Here is a 22,874-nt window from a genome sequence, read left to right on the forward strand (position 1 = left end):
AAAAAATTAGCTAGGTGTGGTGGCATGCACCTGTAGTCTCAGCTACTCAGGAGGCTGAGGCTGCTTGAGCCCAGGAGTTGGAGGCTGCAGTGAGCTATGACTGCACCACTGCACTCCAGCCTAGGCAACAGATTGAGACCCTGTCTCAAAAAATAAAAACCCATTTAAAGAAAACATGGGTTATTAACAGCCACAGTGACTTGGCATGAGACGTTTCCTAGGGAATCAATGATCAAAGACTTTACCCTAGCCACCACTTTTCTCTAGTCCCTGAATATGCCCTATACTTCTTATCTGTTCTTGGGTCATGATTGGTTAAGAAGTGAAGAAGTCAAGAGGGCTTTCCTACTTTAAATGACTCAAGGTTTGTCCTCAAAATTTGTTTTGCAAGAAGATATTTCATGTGTCAGTGTCTTCAATGGATGGAGAGAGGAAAAGCACACCCCTTGCTGTACCTTGGAGCTCTGCTGAGTCGGTAGAGCTAACCCAGAGGCAGGTCTGGGGTTGAGAGCCATCCTCAGGGAAGCCAAGGCCACACTTGCTCTTCTAGCTGGGCTCCATCTAGGCTTCTAAGCACTTGGCTTCCTTATTTCTTTCACTTTGATGTCTCGACAGCTGCTACCATTCCTAAAGGTCAGATACAATTTTTCAAACCTTCATGTCCTTCACAAGGGAAGCGGAGCCAAATTACATAAACAACTTGGGTGATTAATCCTTAAACTTAGATATTAGTGCAAGGTTCTATTAGCAGCTATTCCGTAACACTGTGAAATCATTAAATGGGGAAACTGGTGTCTCAGCAGAAAATTAATAGCAATGTCTTGAATAAAGTGAAATGTAAAACCATATTAACACCTGTAAGTGTTTTAATCTTTTGAGGTGTACTAGATTAGAATCTACACAGCTAGTGGCAATCCAGAGTGGCAGGCACAGACAATGGCACTCCGGTCTCTTGACACATGCTGGAGGGCAAGATGGTCTCCCCTAGCTTAGTGTCTAATGTGGCCAGGCCTTCCCTGTGTAAACAATTTATTTCTATCCTAGGCCTGATCTGAGGCCCTAGGGACTTAGAGGGTCAAGGAAAGGGGCCACTCTTTGCTATTTCTGTATTTATTTATGTGATTGCACTAACTTCAGACAAGAAACTGACAAAAGAGGAGTTTTTAAAAAAGTCCTTGAGTCACTTGCAGTTTCAGGTTATTTATTTAGGAGAAATGTTTTTCTGATAAAAATTGTCTCACCTAGGAAACATAAAGTCCAGAGTGTAATCAGCACAGATCTGTTTTTTGGGGCGAATCAAAAAGCAGTGTACACAGGCACACATGCATGTGCACACACACAGAGGCACATACAGTAAGTATATTTTTCTTAATGAAATCCAGTCTCTGGTCTCGTCCTCCCTTTACTCATGTAAAACTCCACCAGAAGTACTGCTTTAGAGCAATTTTAACATCAAAAACATTGCAGCTTGAAAAGTTACCACAGGAAGTGTGCATTACCTATATTTAGATCCAAGTTAGAATGACTTACTTTAAGAAGAAAACAATGATTCTTTCACCTCTTGCTCACCTTCACTGTTTCCAAATACAGGTTAATTGTATCTCCTATTGATTGCTGTACAAACTTATTGAAGACTTTTCTTTCATTTCAAGGGAATATAATAAGTTATTTAGTGAGATAAAACAAACTATTAATGAGTCTGGATTGCACAGTTAACTGTCTTGTTATTTTGATTGAGAAAAGAGCCATTGACTGAGTGTGTGTTTAACCTATTACTAACTTATTAATGACAGGAAGTACTTCGATGGTGCTATTATACCCAAAATAGCATTTTTTACCGAGCAGAGTGGTTAAACATTTGTTTCTACAGCATTTCCTAACGAGCAGGAAACAGTAACAGAAAAATTTCCAATATGTTTACAGACTTTTAAGTTACATGCTTATTTACACAGTGGAATATGGTTGATACTTAACCAAACGATACTACTGGGTCCTTTCTAATGCTGCTGAGACACGTATGATAAGGGTTTGGAAATAGTCTAAAAAGAATTTCTTCTTGGTATTTGACTCCATTAGAAAGGCAAACCATATTTTAAACTGATAGTGTCCTGAAAATTTCTCTCCAGATGTGGTAGAATTGTATTACCATTTCTTAACAACTTTGTGTTAGGCAAATATGGTAAAATTATACTTTTTATTTAAAATATTTTGAAAAGATGCTCTGTAATTTATTAGAATACTGATGTTGTTTAAATGCTTGTGCTTTTTATATTTCCTGCAGAGAACAAGTTGATTTGACATGAAAAAATCCTAAAACCAGAAAAATGAAAAATTAAAGAAATCAAGTCTGATTTTCATTTTGTAGAACTTTTATAAAAATCTTTCTGACTCATTTTCTGCCTGAAATAGTTTAAACTAACAACTCAAATTGATGTGGCTAATTTGAGCATTCAAATAGATGCCTAAGCAAAACTTTGAAGTATCTTGGCAAAGCATTTTAAAGGAAGGCATTAATCTTTTTGTCTTGTAAAGAAATTGTGCCTAACAAAGTGGATAGAGACTAGAAGAACTTTTGATGAGAATTAAAGCCTACAAAAATTGAGGGGAGAAAATTTTTTAACAGAAACTTAATGTTATCAAATTTATTCCTTCCAAAACTTACATGAATACAGAAAAAAAAAAAAAATTCTGTAGTCATCAAATGTTACTGTTAACCTGAGGGGTATAGATATTCTGAACTTTATCTCCTTGAAGAAGAACATGTAAAGTGAACTTACGACAATTAATGTTAAATGTGTACTCCATAAATTGACAAGGAATAAACACAGGCAAAGCAATATTATCTCTAGTTGGGAAAACTTCATAGTGCATTTTTCAGATGCTAAGCTTGAATGAATTCAAATAGTGTTCATAGTTATAAGCCTTCATAGAACTAGTTCCTTTTGATACTAAGAAGATCCTGAATGGCTTTCTTAAGAAAAATGTATTTAGGCCGGGCGCGATGGCTCACACCTGTAATCCCAGCACTTTGGGAAGCCAAGGCAGGCAGATCATCTGAGGTTGGGAGTTCAAGACCAGCCTAGCCAACATGGTGAAACCCCATTTCTACTAAAAATACGAAAATGAGCCAGGTGTGGTTGTGCACACCTGTAGTTCCAGCTGTTGGGGGGGCTGAGGCAGGAGAATTGCTTGAACCTGGGAGGCGGAGGTTGCAGTGAGCCTAGATTACACCACTGCACTCCAGCCTGGGTGACAGAGTGAGACCTTGTCTCCAAAAAAAAAAAAAGGAAAAGTGTGAGTCTAGACTGTTCTTAATATATATTGTCAAAAGTTCCTTTTACATATGTCTGGGATTGGAAGCAAATATAAATGTATCCATTGAGAAATAACATACTTTACTTTTATTGTTTACATGGACCTATTTATTTTGGGTATTTCTCTTAAAAGTAATCTGCAGAGCTTTCTCAAGAGGCAACTCATCACTTATTGTAGCCCACCTCCCTCACCCCAACACATGGAGCTTCTGCCTTTTAAAAATGCTCAACACAGGACAACATTGTAGTAGGGAAACTGGTTTTCATAGAACAGATATAACCTTCTCAGTTTATTAGAGGCTTTTTCTGATCTATCTTCATGACAAGTATAAGGAAATTTACCACACATTTTTATGAAACATTTTCTGAAAAAGTAATGGAAATTATAGGAATTCGTATGAAAAAATTACTGATTTGGGGAAGATTTTTAAAAGTATGTGTTAATATGATTAAAAGAAATCATCATGTTGACTCAGTGCCCATTACTTAGTTCTAGGCGCTGTCCTTGGAGGGCAATCTATGTTTATACTGAGAATAACAGTTTATACCTTATGCATTCAGCAAAACATGATAAAGAGGATTACAGTGGAGTCAACTTTACATATGTATTTTAAGTACATAAAGTCAGTTTTATGTTCCTGGAAGAACAGATGGTTATTAAATGGTTATTTCAGTAGTATGAGCAGTTTTGCCCATCATTGAACTCAATGAATACCTGCCGTAGTGGAGTGATCATGAGGTGGGTGACATGACTTTGCTGGGTTTTGGTTCCCTTGTGGCTCTAATAGTGTGAACATGTACCTATGGGCTTTTTAAATGCAGTATGGCCCCTACATAAACTACTTCACTTAGGACTCAGCCAAAGAAATAGTAATTTGCTGCCACTCTGGAGGAAAGACTGTTGCTCTTGGAGGAGATAGTCAGTGCGGTGCCTTCCTACAGAGCTTTAAGGATAATTTGACCTGTCTGTGACTATTGGTACTTTAGGATGCTAACTTTGGAACCCAGCTCTTAATTCATAACTAACTCTCCTGTATTAGATACCTCCCTCTTTTGTTACAATTGAGTGGCTAAACTAGCTAAAAAATGGTCTTGTAATTGCTCTAACAATGCGTTAGGAAAATGGATCTCCCAATCATTGCTAAGCTAGTTGTCTCTGAGAAGAATCAAATAAAATCTCACTTCATTCTATTCTTCTTAACTTGAGAAATGTTTCCAATCAAAAAACATCTCATATGGATGTTAAATTTGCTGTAAGTTGCAAAAATCTTAGCATATCCAACCTCTGCATGGGGAGGAATTGTATGTAGGATAAAAATGTAAGCCATCCTGCTTTCAGTGTAACTCATTATTAGACGTACGCCATGTATTTCATTTGATTTGCCAGTGTAGATGAAAGGAATAGTTGTGGTCAAGGATTCAAAGTCCAATGACTGAGGAAACTAACTTACGTTTTCCACTTACACATCAAGAAAATCGTTCGTACTACTTTCTGCACTAGAAAGCAATCCTAGCATGCACTGTCTGATTTTAAATATCTGGCACATAGGTTATATTTAAAAGAATATCTGTAAAATCTAGAATAAATTCCAGTTTAGCTTCCTAGCAGAAAAGTGCTAAGTGTGAAATAGTGGTGATACTTAGCTTATGTTAATGCTTGAATTTTGTTTTTTTTTTTTTAATGGAAGAGAAAACTTAAAAACAGTTTTTATGGCTTCTGTAGACAGGCACGGTGGCTCTCTCCTGTAATCCCAGCACTTTGGGAAGCTGAGGCAGGACGATTGCTTGAGCTCAGAGACCAGCCTGGGCAACAAAATGAGACCCCCGTCTCTAAAAAAAAAAAAAAAAATCAAAAAATTAGCCAGACATGGTGGTGGTGGTGCATGCCTGTGGTCCCAGCTACTGAGGAGGCTCAGGTGGCAGGAACACTTGAGCCCAGGAGATCAAGACTTCAGGGATGAGTGTTTGCGCTACTGCTCGCCAGTCTGGGTGACAGAGCAAGACCCTTTCTCAGAAAACAAAACAAAACAAAACATTTTTATAGCTTCCGTATAATTAGGTTAATAGTGCTATTTTTGGGGGGCAACCAGTTTTTATCCTGCTTCCCTACCTTTGTTACCTAAGCTGGCAAAAGACTGGGAAAGCCATTGTCATTCAAAATTGAAAGTCCAAGCAGAAAAAAAGGACTACTCAAATTGAAAAGGCAGTGCTTAGTTCATGGATACTTCAAGCTTATTTTGCTTCTCTCTCCCCACCCCTGTGTTCTTTTAAAGATTAAAAAAAAAAAATCCTGAAGGGAAATGACTGTTTGTTAAATACTGATTGGGTGCAAATTTGGATTACATTATATGCCAGTTTTTTGTTGTTGTTATTTCTTAGGGAGTTTTGACGATAAAACCTAGACCTGGACCAAAGTCATAGTCTATTCATAATTAATTGGAAATATACATTCTTATAATTAATTGAATGATAAGCATAAAATAAAGGAGAATTTATAAATTGCCAGTAAATCACAATGCTGGAAGAGAGCTTTCTTTCTAATTCAGCCATCTCTTTTTATAGATGAGGAAATTGAGGACCAAGAGATTAAATTACTTGTCCTTTGTTAACCTAATTTTTTAAAAGATGATCAATTATCTGTTAGGCCTGTGGTATGCAGGAATCTACCTATTTTATTTGGCTGTGGTGCCTTATGGCAGTTAGGTCAATGATTGCAAATGGGCTTGTGGTGTCTACTCTTAGAGTAGACTGGATAAACTCTTCTGTTTGTCAACTACAGCCTGGCAGTGAGCTGGACAACTTGGAGGAGATTTTGGATGATTTGCAGAATAGTCAATTACCACAGCTTTTCCCAGACACGAGGCCAGGCGCCCCTGCTGGATCAGTTGACAAGCAAGCCATCATCAATGACCTCATGCAACTCACAGCTGAAAACAGCCCTGTCACACCTGTTGGAGCCCAGAAAACAGCACTGCGAATTTCACAGAGCAGTGAGTATGAGAAATGGCTGGTTATGCCAAGAAATTTCCATATAATCACTATCAGAAACACGGATTATTGAAGTCTGATGCAACCAGCTTAGTCACTTTAAGGTTTTTGTGATCAAATAGCACCATCTACTGTCCTGGTCTTTTGAAACAGTATTCAAAATGGATCCTCCTGAGCATGGTTCTCTCACATCCTCTTGTGGGTTAATTTAATCGGCACTGGACAGGGAGACTGACCTACATTGATGAAGTTCTTCAACTGATTGTCATATTTCCCTTCATTTCAGTGACTGCCTTCAGACATGGAGTTTATCCTGGATTTTATGTGTTTAATAGACAATGAAATACGGAAATATATAACATTTGGGAGCTATGCTGACTTTTTAGGGATAATACACTATTTAAAAATATTCTACTCTCCCAAACTGCTCAGCTGGTAGTAACAAAAAATAAATTAAAAAAAATAATAATAAAATATTATACTAAAAGTATTTATGCATGAAAGGGCTACACACATTAAAAATCTTGCCCTATCTCAAGAATCTTCATATAAACATCACTTGACGTGGAACTTTACGTTTCTAAATGTATTCTAAGTTAAGTTGTCTGTTTAGAAAAAACATCTTTTATCTTTTCATTTTAAAGTTTTGTAAGCTTAGGATAAACTTGTTTACTATGAACACTCAGTTTACAAACTTGATTAATACCTGAAGTTGTCTGATAGTCTTGAATGGAAGAAAGTATCTGTTATGTAGCAAGGCCATAATTTATGAAAGATAGATAACCTCTTCAGCGTTAAATTGGCAAAACAGTGATTTTTCCTTTTCAGATACGATTTGAGCCAATACCTGGCATTTGTTCTCAGATCAAAAATGGCAACCATCAGTCAAATCATAGAACATCTTTCATTGCTAGGTCTTTTCTCAAGTGATTTCTGACCATTCTGAAGTAGGAAAAACAAAAGAAAGATGAGTTTGGGCCGGGCGTGGTCGTGGGCGCCTGTAATCCCAGCTACTCGGGAGGCTGAGGCAGGAGAATTGGTTGAACCCGGGAGGCGGAGGTTGCAGTGGTCCGAGATTGCGCCGCTGTACTCCAGCCTGGGCGACAGAGCGAGACTCCATCTCAGAACACACACACACACATACACACACACACGAAAGATTTGCATGTGACCTCTCAAACCTCACTCTTTCTTGGGCAATGGAGAGTTAATTGTGGATCATGGGAGATCACGAAGTCAAAAGAGTTGAGAATTGGGTAAGAAACACACTAGACAGGCTGGGCGCGGTCGCACGTGCCTGTAATCCCAGCACTTGGGGAGGCTGAGGCAGGTCGATCACCTGAGGTCAGGAGTTCAAGACCAGCCTGGCCAACATGGTGAAACCCCATCTCTACTACAAAAAATTTGCTGGGCATGATGGTGGGCACCTGTAATCCCAGCTACTCGGGAGGCTGAGGCAGGAGAATTGCTTGAACCCGGAAGGTGGAGGTTGCAGTGAGCTGAGATCATGCCATTGCACTCCAGCGTGGACAACAAGAGTGAAACTCAGTCTCAAAAAAAAAAAACAGACACACTAGACAGTCCATGCTCATTAGCCCTAGGGGAGGTTATGAAGGACTGTGTAGAATTTATGGTTTCTCCTCTTTCTGTAGCTCCTGGTGGTATTCAGATTATTGATGGCAACCTGATAACCAAACCTGAGGAAGTCATGATTAAGCACGCACATAATTTCCATTCTCAGCCCTAATTTTTTAAAATATTTTATTTCTATCATTGATGGTTAAGAACTTTTTCTTTTAAATGTGCTATTTCAGACTATGTTTATATAATTCAGGAAAAAAAAGTACTTGATGTTATGTAATAAGTTACTATAATTTGTAATATCTTAGTATTAAATTTAATAGTGTTAACAAATTATAGGTTGTCAGTGTGATGCTGGTCTAGTGCTTAGTACACAATAAATTCTTGTCAACTAGCTATAAAAATCATATCAAATCCAAATATGTCTAGAATTTAAAGAAGCTGTACTTTGAAAAGTAAGCAGGGTCCTACAGCTTTAATTTAATACTGCTTTAGGCAACAGAGTTCACACTGAAAATTTTTAACTTCTAATGAGAGTAACCACTTTTAATCTAATTCTAATCCTAGGAAAGCCCAGTTAAGAGGTGATGTTCTAATATCCAAACCACGTATGTATATGTAAGAGATGTTAATAGCTTCATAGCTGTGAGAAAGCAGTACTCCTAAGTCTGAATATTATAACGTGAAAAAAATATTGGTTTAATTAGCAAATACAGTTATATATTTGAAATTACTATTGGGAGCCAGACACGGTGGCTCATGCCTGTAATCCCAGCACTTTGGGGGCCAAGGCAGGAGGATCACTTGAGGCAAGAAGTTTGAGACCACCTTAGGCAATATAGTGAGACACTGTCTCTACAAAAAAATTTTAAAATTAGCCAGACCTGGTGGTACTTACCTGTAGTCCTAGCTACTCAGAAAGCTGAGGCAAGAGGATCTCTTAACCTCTTCTTAAGCCCAGGAGTTAAAAGCTGTAGTTAACTACGACTGTGCTGCTACACTCCAGCTGGCACAACAGAGTGAGACCCTGTATTAAAAAAAAAAGGCTGGGCACAGTGGCTCAGGCCTGTAATCCCAGCACTTTGGGAGGCCGAGGCAGGCGGGTCACACGGTCAAGAGATCGAGACCATCCTGGCCAACATGGTGAAACCCCGTCTCTACTAAAAATACAAAAATTAGCTGGGCGTGGTGGCACAGCTGTAGTCCCAGCTACTCAGGAGGCTGAGGCAAGAGAATCGCTTGAACCCTAGAGGCAGAGGTTGCAGTGAGCCGAGATCGGGCCACTGCACTCCAGCCTCGCGACAGAGCGAGACTCCATCTCAAAAAAAAAAAAAAAAAAAAAAAGAAAAAAAGAAAGAAAAAATTAGCCGGGCATGGTAGCGCACGCCTATAATCCCAGCTACTTGGGAGGCTGAAGCAGGAGAATCTCTTGAACCTCGGAGGCAGAGGTTGTAATGAGCCGAGATCGTGCCATTGCACTCTAGCTTGGGCAACAAGAGCGAAACTCTGTCTCAGAATAAAAAAAGAGAGAGAGAATGAATGAATGAATGAATGAATGAATGAAATTATTATTGGTGAGGAAGGTATATGGTAAATAATGTACATATGTTTGTTTTGTTTTGCAAGATCATCAAGAATTAGAGACCAGTTGATTAGATCACACATCTATGCTTTGGGGTGCTGCATGTGTTTTTTGTCTGTAATTTTGTCTTTTATCTAGGTAGTTGGTCCCTGACATGCATACCTTTGTCATTTCACAGACATTGTCCCTAAACACTACTGTTAATATTATTTTCCATTATCCTATATTAACCTTCAATTTTCATTTGTTTTCTCCTTAGCTTTTAATAACCCACGACCAGGGCAACTGGGCAGGTTATTGCCAAACCAGAATTTACCACTTGACATCACACTGCAAAGCCCAACTGGTGCTGGACCTTTCCCACCAATCAGAAACAGTAGTCCCTACTCAGTGATACCTCAGCCAGGAATGATGGGTAATCAAGGGATGATAGGAAACCAAGGAAATTTAGGGAACAGTAGCACAGGTAAGGGGTCAAATGCACGGTTACTTTATTGGTGGGTTATTTAATTTAATGGCATATTTATCCACATCAAACTAGTAGAATTTTTCAAGTGAACTTTTTATGTTAGAAAATAACATCTGAAAGTGAGAAAATTCTACGGATTTTCACTGTGAGAATGGCATGTGGGAAAGCCTTTGGTTGAGCTAACCATTTAATTCTGTGATTGTTACTTTTATGAGGTTTCCAACCATTAATCCTATAGCTGAGACTTATTTCACTTCTATCCCAGTTACTGTTCTAGGCATTGCAGGGTATATATAAAATTACTCCAGGGATAATTTACTGATACCTCAAAAACTTACGGATTGATTATTTGTGTTTGGAGAATTTCAGAATAAGAGCTTAAAATTCAACCAACCTTTTATACTTCTAGGTGATAAAATTCTTATTCCAAAAAGTACTAATTAAAAATAAGGAACTTTAAACAGTAATATGCCTGGCCTAATAGCTTTCAGATCTGGTCCCCAGCTCCCTTTTGAAGATGTAGGAAGTTGCCTGTGATCAGGTTTGGACGTTGACCTGCTATAATTGCAGGTGTCTGGCAATTTGCCTAGGCACATTTCCTAGGTAGTAGTCACTGTCTCAGTGGCCATTATATTCCCAAGCTTATATCCAGTTCAGATTGGAAGTCACTGCAGTAGCACTGATTGCTGTTGCCACCACATCCACATCCTGTACCCTGTAACATATTTTTATTATGGATATAGCAGGATGTTGTTTTCTAATGCAGAGCTGCTCACAGTTTATAGCTTTCTTCCTCTGTCTCAATGAGTCACTGGAAACAAAGGCATGGAAAGAAATCTTGTAAGAAGAACTTATAGTGGTAGGTGTTTTAACTGTTGGTATTTTATTTTTAGCCAAGCCTGTATCCCTATACACACATTGAGTGCTGTTTACACAGTTAACTGAATATAAGAGTTCAATTTAAGGGGAAGAAGTAGATTTTTAACTTTCTATTGTTTATAAGGAATTCATGGCAACTGTGAACTGTGCTGTATTAAGGTAACTTTTTCCTTCAGCAAATATTTATTGGGTGCTTGCCATATATGTCATGCACTGACTGCTTCACTAATTATATAGTCATATTCATTTCATTAAATATTCAGTAAACAAAGATTAATTTAAAATTTAAGATAAATAAAATATTGATTTATATAAAGTTCTATAAGAGAAAAAGGAGCCATGATTTATTAAGGCTTACCAGCAGAATACAAGAAGATATGAGTTCTTGTAGGAATCTTCTGCAGGAATTTGAGAATAGGCCTGTATTAAAATCCGAGCAGCCGAGAGAGCACTGGTGTCCAGCCTGTGAAGATCATACAATACCCTCACGCTGTTTAAAAAAACACAGACTAGGCCAGGCGTGGTGGCTCATGCCTGTAATCCCAGCACTTTGGGAGGCCAAGGCGGGTGGATGACAAGGTCAGGAATTCGAGACCATCCTGACCAACATGGTGAAACCTCATCTCCACTAAAAATACAAAAATTAAATGGGCGTGGTGGCGTGCACCTGTAATCCTGGCTACTCAGGAGGCTGAGGCAGGAGAATCACTTGAACCCAGGAGGCGGAGGTTGTAGTGAGCCGAGATCATACCACTGCACTCCAGCCTGGGCAACAGAGCGAGACTCCATCTCAAAAAAAAAAAAAAAAAAAAAAAAAAAAAAAAAAAAAAAAAAACAAACACAGACTGAGAGGGACTTTCCCAGTTATCATTGCAGTAATATTGTTGAAATGGATCATTCTCTTTTTTGCTTTCTAGACTTCCTATAATCTTGTCGTATTATTTAGATAACAGATTTTTAAAAAAATAAAATCCCTTTTTCCCATAATATTTTTCTATAGTTCGAATCTAATTCTAAAATGGTTTTTAAAATATGTGTTAATAGAATACCCTTCTAACTTTTTATTTTAGTTTATTTTTGAGACAGAGTCTTACTCTGTCACCCAGGCTGGAGTGCAGTGGCTCAATCACAGCTCACCATAGCTTCAACCTCCCAGGCTCAAGTGATCCTCCCACCTCAGCCTCCTGAGTAATTGGGACTACAGGCGTCTGCCACCACGCCCGGCTAATTTTTGTATTTTTTATAGAGATGAGGTTTCCCCATGTTGCCCAGGCTGACCTCGAATTCCTGGGCTCAAGCAATCTGCCCACCTCAGCCTCCCTAAGTGCTGGGATTACAGACGTGAGCCACCGCGCCTGGCCTCTTAACTTTAAAATCTAACTGACTACCTTTCACCCTTAATCATCACAGCACATTCTCATTTCGTAAGTGAAGAAACGCCCACAATGCATGTTCATTTGTTAAATATACCCCATTTTTAGTTATTTATCGTAATTAAAGAAAATGAAAGCAGCCGTATATTTGAAAGCAGAACCTTCATGTATCCATCATTAAACACTTCAAAATGAAGAGACCTCATTTGAAGAGTTTTCCCTTTAGAATATCAAGTCTTAGCAAATGTTTGGCCATTATCAGCATCCTGGGGGCCAGGACAGGACAGAGCAAACACAGTCCTGCTTAGCAGCGTTACGCTCTTATGTGTGGTCAGATAGCTGTTAACACCTCAAAAAGGAAGGGATTTTTACAAATCTGTCCTAACCCATTCTAGGTCTGTATAGTCAGGAATACAGTGGATACAAGGCAAGGAACTCCCTTGCCTTGGCTATGAAGAACTACAGTAAATATCAGAAAGATCTATAAGTTCTCCATTGCTTAGAGGCTACTCTTGGTCAGTTTTGAAGTATACCCTGAAGGAGACTTGAGGATAAAGTCTCATATAGACTTCAAGATATCTTCTATGATTATCGTTTATAATGAGAGTATTGATTATCAGTTTTTACCTTATTCCTCTTGGCCTCTACCTCCCTTTTGGAAAGTAAAGCATTGACGTGTATATCAGCTAATGTGATTCACTTCCTGAGGAAGGAAGTTGGGGTTATCCACACGCCACGGCACCTGTTTCTAAGTACAAATGGGAACAATTTTAATAGCTTTTCTGAACTATAAAGAGTGGCAGGTCCATGTTATGAAAACTATGTAGTGATTGCCAATTCTTATTTCTTAGCCAAGGTCCCACATCTGCCCAATGAGAACATTAGCTATTGGCTAAGTGTGAATTACAGAATGATTATTTTGTAGGGTAAGATCATCTGGTGTTCATACATGCTAAATATATTTTCAGTTACTGCATCTCTCAGTTTTCTTTGGCTTGCATGCAGGAATGATTGGTAACAGTGCTTCTCGGCCTACTATGCCATCTGGAGAATGGGCACCACAGAGTTCGGCTGTGAGAGTCACCTGTGCTGCTACTACCAGTGCCATGAACCGGCCAGTCCAAGGAGGTATGATTCGGAACCCAGCAGCCAGCATCCCCATGAGGCCCAGCAGCCAGCCTGGCCAAAGACAGACGCTTCAGTCTCAGGTCATGAATATAGGTAAGGTGGCTCTAGTGCTGTTTGCTTTTAACTTTTATGCTCTCTTAGAAAAGAGAGTCAGCTTCATAAGTTCTTTCAAGACATGCTTCTTATGGGCATTTTAGATAATCCTCCCATGAAGCTGCCATAAGTGGGATTTTGCTGGAACTCTGTATGGAATTAGAATCTCAAAGGTTCTCCAGTCATATAAGAGACCTAACTACCTTTGAGATGTTTTATTTTTACTAAATTACCTAATTTCAACTTTGGGGAAGAAATGAATTATAATGTCACACTATTAATAAAGAAATAGGCCAGGCACGGTGGCTCACGCTTGTAATCCCAGCACTTTGGGAGGCCGAGGCAGGAGGATCACTTGAGGTCAGGAGTTCGAGACCAGCCTGGCCAACATAGTGAAACCCCATCTCTACTAAAATTACAAAAATTAGCTGGGTGTGGTGATGGGCACCTGTAACCCCAGCTACTCAGGATGCTGAGGCAGGAGAATCACTTGAACCCGGGAGGTGGAGGGTGCACTGAGCCAAGATGACACCACTGCACTCAAGCCTGGGCAACAGAGCAAGACTCTGTCTCAAAAAAAAAAAAAAAAAAAAAAAAACTTAGGTGGTACAGCAGTAGTTTCTAACGCTGTGTGATCATCAGAACAATATCAGGAACTTCAAATGCAGATTCCTGGGCCACCACCTAGACTACTAAATCAGACTATCCCAGGCCCTCACTGAAGGTTGCAAGGTCTTACAGAACATCTCACAGAATGTGAGGATTACTAGAATTCTATTTGGAGACAATTCACATATTATTAAAATTGATGGTCTGATACATCATATGATACCATTTATATGAAATGTCCAGAATGAGCAAATCTGTAGAGACAGAAAGTAAAGTAGTGGTTACCTAGGGCCAGGAGTTGTGGGGAGGGGCTCAGGTAGGAAGTAGGGAGTGACTCCTAATGAGTAATGGGTTTCTTTTTGGGGGAATGAAAGTGTTCTGAAGTTGATTGTGGTGTGATGGTTGTACAACTCTGAATATATTAAAACTCATTGTATACTTTAAATAGGTGAATTGTATGTTGTGAATTATCTCTCAATAAAGCTGTTATATTTTAAAAATTAATGGTCTGTACAACTCATACTTGAGATTATTTCCTTTATCATTGACATGTTAGCCCTCCTCTTGTACATTAGCATAATTCCAATAAGTTAATGTTTATGTTCTTTTCATATACTTAGATATTGCACAATGAGGAAGAGCTAAATAATTCACAAAAAGATGCCAGGCACTGTGGGAGGCTGAGGTAGGCAGATCACCTGAGGGTCAGGAGTTTGAGACCAGCCTGGCCAACATGGTGAAACCCGGTCTCTGCTAAAAATACAAAAATTAGCCGGGGGTGGTGACGCATACCTGTAATCCCAGCTACTCAAGAGGTTGCGGTAGGGAAATCGCTTGAACCCGGGAGACAGAGGTTGCAATGAGCTGTGACTGCAACACTGCATTCCAGCCTGGGCAACAGAGTGAGACTCCTCCTCAAAAAAAAAAAAAAAAAAAAGAAAGAAAAGATGCCAGCGTTGTTTTGACAAGACAGTGTAGAATTTTCATCCTAACTTGGCATTACTTTTCTTACCTATTTAATTGTTCAGCATATTTTGGCTTATTGTTTCTCAGAGATGGCATTTATATTGCCTTACTACATTGAATGTACTTAATGAGTGATTCTCAAACATAAATTTGTATAATTTGACAGCACGAAAAATGCTAAAAACTGATTTCTGTGCAAAATTAAATGAGAAATTTAAAAATATTTATTGATTAAAAATCATAATAGTGAGTACCTTATATCCAGAAATGTAATTTATTCTCAGTCTTCACTGAAGAGCATCTGGCTCTTGAGCTGGAAATACGGCTCTATAAGCTTTATTGTATAGCTGAGTTTCTCTGATTTTTAATAAACTCCAAAAGCTATTAATTCAACAGAAAATTATCTTTTGGAATGGAATACAGGTCTACAGATAATGATGATAATATAATTTTTAAAAGCTCATCTCATCCATTGGCTTTAAAGCCTTTCGAAGAACTTCGGAGAAAGAGTGCTTGTGGATTGTCTTGGCCTCCTTTCTGCTCTGCTCTTTCTCTGGTAGGGGAGCCAGCTGAAGTACAGTTAGTCGACGTTCAGGAGCCAGCAGTCTCGACATGCTTCCTAGAAACATGGTGCAGCACCCTGATTCCCAGTCAGAGAGTCTGCAAAGCCAAAACTATTTTCATACTAATCCTAAAACACTGTTGGCTTCTTCACTCTTATTATCGCCCAAGCGTTATGGTAGAGTTTTCCAGAAATTTTACATGCTATGTGATATCACAGAAGATGAAATGCAAAAACAGAGGATTTCACTCTATTCCATTAACCCAGGCATTAAAGCTATTTGCAGAAATGTAAAACGATGCCAATAAAAGAATTTTTTTAATTTTGCAGTCAAAAATCTTATTTCTTCCACTTACTTGGATCTAGAAAAAAATCTTTTAACATATAATTCATTTATTGTGATTTTTAAATGAATCTACACGTTTTTCTGTTTCTCAATTTCAATTTCCAGTACAGTAAATATCAGATATAACGCACATGAATAAAAACTTTTTTGAGTATTTAAAGTCTTAAATGCTAAAGGTTTAGAACTGCTTGTCTAGATATTCTCTGAAATGGCCTTCATATTTATTGACTTCTATTTCAGAATCAGAATTTTATCTTCTTATATTCACCTAGTTAATTATTACTGCTTCTGTGTTTTCCCTTTTTCATAAACCAGACATTTCACTTTATATTACATAGCAGAAATAAATGCTTCCTTGATTAAAGATGTAAGATTTTTTTCTTCTCCCTTTCTAGGGCCATCTGAATTAGAGATGAACATGGGGGGACCTCAGTATAGCCAACAACAAGCTCCTCCAAATCAGACTGCCCCATGGCCTGAAAGCATCCTGCCTATAGACCAGGCGTCTTTTGCCAGCCAAAACAGGTGAGTCCTGAGCACCTAGGGTAGCCAGTTATTTTATACCTGTCCAGAAATTAATCTTTTCCTTTTAAGTAGTCGGTGCCTGACCAGTTTTCATTTATTGGTACTATATTATCTACTGCGCAGTGCATGAAGAGGAGGGGTGAATCCAGAAATCAGTATGACCTAGGACATGCCTTTAAAGGAGTTACAAATTAAATGGAAAATAAAATATGTATGCTGATAACTGTAATATTGAGGTAGTGTGTGGTGTAAAAATCATAAGCCATGTTTCAGAAGATCATCCAACCAGGATGCTTGGAGAAGCCTTCAGAATCTTGAAGAAAAGGTCTCATTTCAGATGGCAGAGATGACAGGAAGCCAGTCCAGCTGGTAAAAGCTGCACATCACAGGGCCAGAGTAAGGATTGCTGTGAGTAGAACTGAGGCAGTGGGTGACAGAGGAAGAACCTCAGGCAGGCGTTGTGGCTCGTCCCAAACTGGCTGCCAAGGGCAGTGGTAGGCGCACACTGTGTAGACAGGGAAGCATGCCCCAGGTAGATAGCCATTGCTGTCGCACTTGGAGCTGCTGTCATACTTGGAGGTGGTGGTTTCTCACAGTCCATCTTGTTCTTTGATTCTTATTTCATGACATCAGTGAATGGTAGGCTATTTCTAGATCGTTTATTTGATATGTTAGAAACCCACCCATTTCCATGGAAACTTGAATATAACACAGGACAAATGTATAATAATTAAATCCACCACCTGATAGTTGTTTTTGGATGAAATGTCAAAGATTAGTTTTTAGGAAGAACTAGACCCAAAATTAGGATTTTTAGTGTTGCCCAAACAGGAGGAGAGTTCTCTTAAAACAAAAATGGAGCTAGACGCGGTGGCTCACGCCTGTAATCCTAGCACTTTGGGAGGTTGAGGCAGTTAGATCACCTGAGGTCAGGAGTTTGAGACCAGCCTGACCAACGTGGAGAAACCCTGTCTCTACTAAAAATACAAAAAAACTTAGCCGGGTGTGGTGGCGCATGCCTGTAATCCCAGATACTCGGGAGGCTGAGGCAGGAGAATCGCTTGAACCCGGAAGGCAGAGGTTGTGGTGAGCTGAGACCGCACCATTGCACTCCAGCCTGGGCAACAAGAGCGAAACTCCAGTAATAAGAGTCAGCATGTTAAGTTTGCTGTGCAAGTGTCTGTGACTCAGCACTGCCCTAGCATGTTGTTGTTTCTGTTACCATCAGTTAGATTTTTTGCATAAGCACTGTGTGGACAAAACATTTTCATTACGTTTAAAGTTATTTCAGTTTTTCTAGCCACTCTCACATTTTTATTTTAAATAATTCAGTGTGGAAGAAACTTACAACCAGCTTTATGGTAATCTTACTGTCATAGAAAATCAGAAGTAATGGGTAATAGAGGTTCTAACCATGTCTCTCTTTTGAAATAAGAGCAGTGCTTTTTAAAAATCCCCTTTATAAGCATCACAGTTAATATTTAGGAACCAGGTTTTTTAACGTTTTATGAATCCAGCATCAGTTTATGTATACATTTCAAAAAGATAGTAGTTTAGCCCTTAAATCTGTAACATTCACATATTCATGTATTTATAGCTAATTTCCACTTTTAGTTCCATTATGGGTTTTTGGGGTTTTTTTTCCTTCATTCATCTGGTATGTAAAAGAGATCTTTATAATATAGCCAAAAATTTATAGATGACTTTTTAAAGATTTCTGTTGGTTTTATTAAAGGGGTTTTCTCTTGAAATACAATAGCTGTCTTTCATGAAAGACTTCCTTTTGCATTCAGTTCACAATTTGGTGGGTTTTTGTTTGGTTTTTTTGTTTTGAGACAGAGTCTCACTTTGTTGCCCAGGCTGGAGTGCAGTGGTGTGGTCTCAGCTCACTGCAACCTCCACCTCCTGGGTTCAAGTGATTCTCCTGCCTCAGCCTCCTGAGTAGCTGGGATTACAGGTGCCCAGCTAATTTTTGTATTTATAGTAGAGACAGGCTTTTGCCGTGTTGGCCAGGCTGGTCTCGAACTCCTGACCTCAGGTAATCCACCTGCCTCAGCCTTCCAAAGTGCTGGGATTATAGGTGTGAGCCACCGCGCCCAGCCTAAGTTCACAATTTTAATTTGATTTTCCCCTGTTTGAAATGTATCTCTAAGTAAGGTTTCTTTTGTTGACTATTTCTCATCATTCAGTAGCTGCTGCTTTTTTGCAGAATTTTGAAAATACTTTTGAAAAGTGAAGAAATGGTAATGTTATGGTTTCTCAATCAAGTGCTGAGAATTTGACCTAATTCTCCTTCTTAGTCCCATACTTAATGACTTACTAGTCCATAAATAAACGTGTAGACTTTAAGGTATGGGATTTCCATTGATTATGGATCTCTCTCTGCTTGTTTATTAGTTATTATTTTGCACCAGCCTGGGGCCTGTGTGTGTTTTTCCCTTTATTACCCTGAATTCTATTCTCGTCTTAATATTATATTTATCTGTCAGATGCTATCTAGGTTGTAACTATATGTAATTGCCCAAAACATAGGAAAATAATTTCTTCATTGTGTTAGTGGCCATTTATAAAGTTGGGATTGGGAGTCTGGATCAGTGTTTTTTCTGTAAGCAAGCATATTATGACATCTCTAAGGGAAGTGATATCACTCATGCCCAAATTTATAACACCAAGCCACAAGGCAGTATGTATTTCTGAATATAAAAGTGGTTTTTAATGTGTTGTAGCTCAGCCAAATCAGGAACCTTTTGTTTTCATCCACTAGAAACTTACTGCACCTATACTGTGTTTATGTTCAAGCACTGGGCCAAAGAGAGGTAGAGGATGCAATGCTTGCCCCGTGTGAGCATGGTGTGAAGTTGCGTTTTTAACGTAAATTGTTAGTGTCAATTCAGCATAGCACAGTAAGTGGTTTAATGCTGAGAGGAGAAAGCAGGGCGGTCTATGAGGAGATGGGTGGCACCCCAATGGAAAGTAGACCCTCAGCTGGAGAAGAGCGTGGGAAGGATGGGGTAAATGTCAAGGTCTTGGTTTTCTGGTGGTATGTGTAGTATCTTTTGGAGAAAGATCAGCTGCCCGTGGTAGCTGGGGCTCACAGGGAAGGCATGAACATTAAGTTTGGGAAGGTTAGGCGTTACCCACCACCACTACCACCCTATTCCAGGGGCATTTTCCTGGGAGAGCTGAAGAACCACATAAGAATTCTGAGTAGGGCCTGTTTGCTCAGTAAAGTGTGCTTTGGGAATGGGAACCTGAGAGCATCATATTAGAATTAGAGATACCATGCAAGCAGGAAAGTTGTTGGGAAGGTGTCCCGAGAGTCCCAACTTGTGTTGAAGAGGGCCTTGACCAAAGTGGGACGGTCTGGAGGCACTGTTTAACTTTTTAATCTCTGCATTTATTTGGGGTTTTTTAAATTAAAAAAGAAAAGCATGTAACAAAAAGTGATTTTATGATGTAGGAAATTGTTTAAATTCAAATGATTGTTTTAGTTGTTTGTTATTAAGCATTTGGCTGTATTGCTGATCTGTCAGGGTGGAGTGGTCTTACAAAGGCACGAGACAGTGCCTGCCTCCTCCTGACAGTGGGTTTCTGTCAGATATGAGGCTGGGAAGTCTGCTTGTGCAGCCTGCACGCATTAGATTTCACACGAACCTGCCATCACTGAATACATCTGGGATGGGAGGGTTGCATATGAATGCAGCTTCCAAAGAAACAAGTTGAAAATGACAAAATCTAGGTAAAGAAAATCCTTTAATGCCTAACTTAACTAGCATTTTTAGGGAATGAGGTCGCTGCCTAGGAGAATTTGGTAAATAGCTGACATTACTCTTGACTGACTTGAACTCTTTCATGGAACTCCTGCCATATCCATGTTTGTTGGCCCCTCCTCATTGAGGAATCTCCTTCTCTCTTTGCTATCATGGCAGACAGTCCAGTGGTTTCTCCCTCTCCTGACTGCTTTTCTGCATCTGCTTCTTCCTCCCCCTCCCTAAGTGTAGCAGTAGTGGAGCAGTCGGATCACATTTGGTTTAAAGAAAGTTCTAGGAGAGTGTGGGCTGTGGAGAAGCAGCAGGAGGAAGGAGCCAGCAAGCTCCCAGCATGTGTGACTTTGTGAAGCCCAGTAGTGACCAGAAAGGGGCAGGAGTGGGAAGAGCACCTGCCTCTCAGGGGTCTGGGTGGGTCCCTTAGAAATGCAAGGAGCTCCTGCAGTGAGGAAGTCGGGGAAGCAGGTGACGCCTGGCCTCAAGGGACCCTCAGCTGGACAATTTCCAAGTTACTAGAGGTGAGTGGAGAGAATAGGTTATTAATGCATTCCTTTATGACCATTTGAAATTAATTGTTGGTTTCAGTGCTAGCACTTCAGTATTTCAGAATTCTAAGCCAAAATAGCATATTAGAGCATTTAAAAACCACATGGCATATTGAACTGTGTTCATAGGTAACTTCATTTCTTGATAAGTTTATTCTCACTTGCTTAAGAATGAGTTTGCTCATCTATAAACTTTTTGTTTGTTTTTTAATCTGTAAACGTTTATTTTCTCCAAAACATCATGTAGTGACTCTAAGAGTACAAAATAGACTTTCGGTAAAGTACAAATACCATTTTCCCTTTTAGTATTCAGGCAACTCAGAAGCTCTTTTTTAAAAGCCTCCTCTAGGCTAGATGTGGTGGCTCACGCCTGTTATCCCAGCACTTGGGAGGCCAAGGTGGGAGGATTGCTTGAGTCCAGGAGTTCGAGACCAGCCTGGGCAATGTAGCAAGACCCTGTCTCTACAAAAAATGTACAAAAATTAGCCAGGCGTGGTGGTACACATCAAATCTGTAGTCCCAGCTACTCAGGAGGCTGAGGTAGAAGGATTCCTTTAGCCTAGGAGTTCGAGGATGTAGTGTGCAATGATTGAGCCTGTGAAAAGCTACTGCACTCCAGCCTGGGCAACATAATGAAACCCTGTCTTTACCAAAAAAAAAAAAAAAAAAATGTAGCAGCCAGTTGTGGTGGCACACACCTATAGTCCTAGCTACTCAGGAGGGTGAGGCCAGAGGATCACTTGAGCCCAGTGAGCCATGATGGCATCACTACACACATACACACACACACACACCCCTCCTCTACTCTAATCTGACAATTAATTTAAATGTATAGGAGTTGTATGTACCATGTAATCTAGAGTTTAGTGTTCTGATTTTATCACCAATTATCTTATATAATAACAAATATAATTTGCATGTTGATGATCCACTTTCCTCATGTACCTAATGCAGGAAGGCTAACAGGTACACTTCTTGAGGGTTTTAATAAATGTTTTCAGGCCAGGTGTGGTAGCTCACACCTGTTATCCCAGCACTTAGGGAGACCGAAGTGGGTGGATCGCTTGAGCTCAGGAGTTCAAGACCAGCATGGGTAACATGGCGAAACACCATCTCTACAAAAAAATACAAAAAATTAGCCAGGCGTGGTGGCGCGTGCCTATAGTCCCAGCTACTTGGATGCTGAGGTAGGAGGATCACCTAAGCCTGGGAGGTTGAGGCTGCCGTGAGCCATGATCACACCACTGCACTCCAGCCTGGGCAATGAAGTGAGACCCTGTCTCAGAGAAAAATAAATGTTTTCAAGGCCTGCTTGTGCATGACTAAGAAATTTCCTATCAACCCAGCCAGATTTAATCTAGCTGCAGCTGAGTTCAAGAAAGTCAATGCAGCTCTGATGCGTCTAGTTCTCTCATTTCTCCCAGGTGGGTCATCACAGCCTCTAACTAAGAATCTTAAGTCAATCAGTGATTCCTACTAAAGGGCAGAAAAGTCCTTTGGTTCCTTCAATGCCAAGTAAATATTTACATGCTTGAGCAGTCGGTGTAGGTTGGTGAGCCCTGGACTCACACAGATCCATGTGGACCTCACCTCACTAAGCCTCAGCTTTGCCAGCCGTGAAGTGGGACCAATAGAAATAAAAATCATACCTTAAATGTCTAGATTTGTGCCTGGCCTGTATTGGGCACTGAATAAAGTGTATCGAATATTTCAGACTGTCCTTTTGTTCTGTGTTGAGTTGGTACAGTAGTTTGTTGCAACAACCCTGGAAGTCAATTGATACTTTCACCTTTGAGATAAAGAATTTGTTCTCTAATCAACTAGCTTTTCCATTGGCCCAAGGTGACATTTCTGTCTTTACAGGCAGCCATTTGGCAGTTCTCCAGATGACTTGCTATGTCCACATCCTGCAGCTGAGTCTCCGAGTGATGAGGGAGCTCTCCTGGACCAGCTGTATCTGGCCTTGCGGAATTTCGATGGCCTGGAGGAGATTGATAGAGCCTTAGGAATACCCGAACTGGTCAGCCAGGTATGCGCGGAAGGGCAGCAGGTGGGGGCCAAGCGCTCTCATGGGCGCAGAGGTGTCCATTTTCTGTTTACAGGTACTCCACGGTCTGCTTTTTAGAATATACTGGTTTTTTTTTTTT

The 22,874-nt window shown here is 39.8% G+C and overlaps 1 protein-coding gene across 11 annotated transcripts in view; it reads left to right on the forward strand.

Annotated features, from left to right (window-relative positions):
• The window catches only part of NCOA2 (nuclear receptor coactivator 2), a 295,300-nt gene that overhangs the window by 250,280 nt on the left and 22,146 nt on the right, over nt 1-22,874 (forward strand). For 8 of the 11 annotated variants that reach the window (XM_031013759.3, XM_063709220.1, XM_031013760.2 and 5 more), the window contains 5 exons: nt 6,094-6,304; nt 9,725-9,931; nt 13,192-13,407; nt 16,286-16,415; nt 22,591-22,756. In XM_031013759.3, coding sequence (XP_030869619.1) covers nt 6,094-6,304; nt 9,725-9,931; nt 13,192-13,407; nt 16,286-16,415; nt 22,591-22,756 — 930 coding nt within the window. The remainder of the gene's footprint in view (nt 1-6,093; nt 6,305-9,724; nt 9,932-13,191; nt 13,408-16,285; nt 16,416-22,590; nt 22,757-22,874) is intronic. The other 3 variants (XM_031013761.3, XM_063709221.1, XM_055349624.2) reach the window with 1 other exon arrangement.

This window comes from Gorilla gorilla, chromosome 7 (genome assembly GCF_029281585.2).
Source record: "Gorilla gorilla gorilla isolate KB3781 chromosome 7, NHGRI_mGorGor1-v2.1_pri, whole genome shotgun sequence".
NCBI classification, from domain to species: domain Eukaryota; kingdom Metazoa; phylum Chordata; class Mammalia; order Primates; family Hominidae; genus Gorilla; species Gorilla gorilla.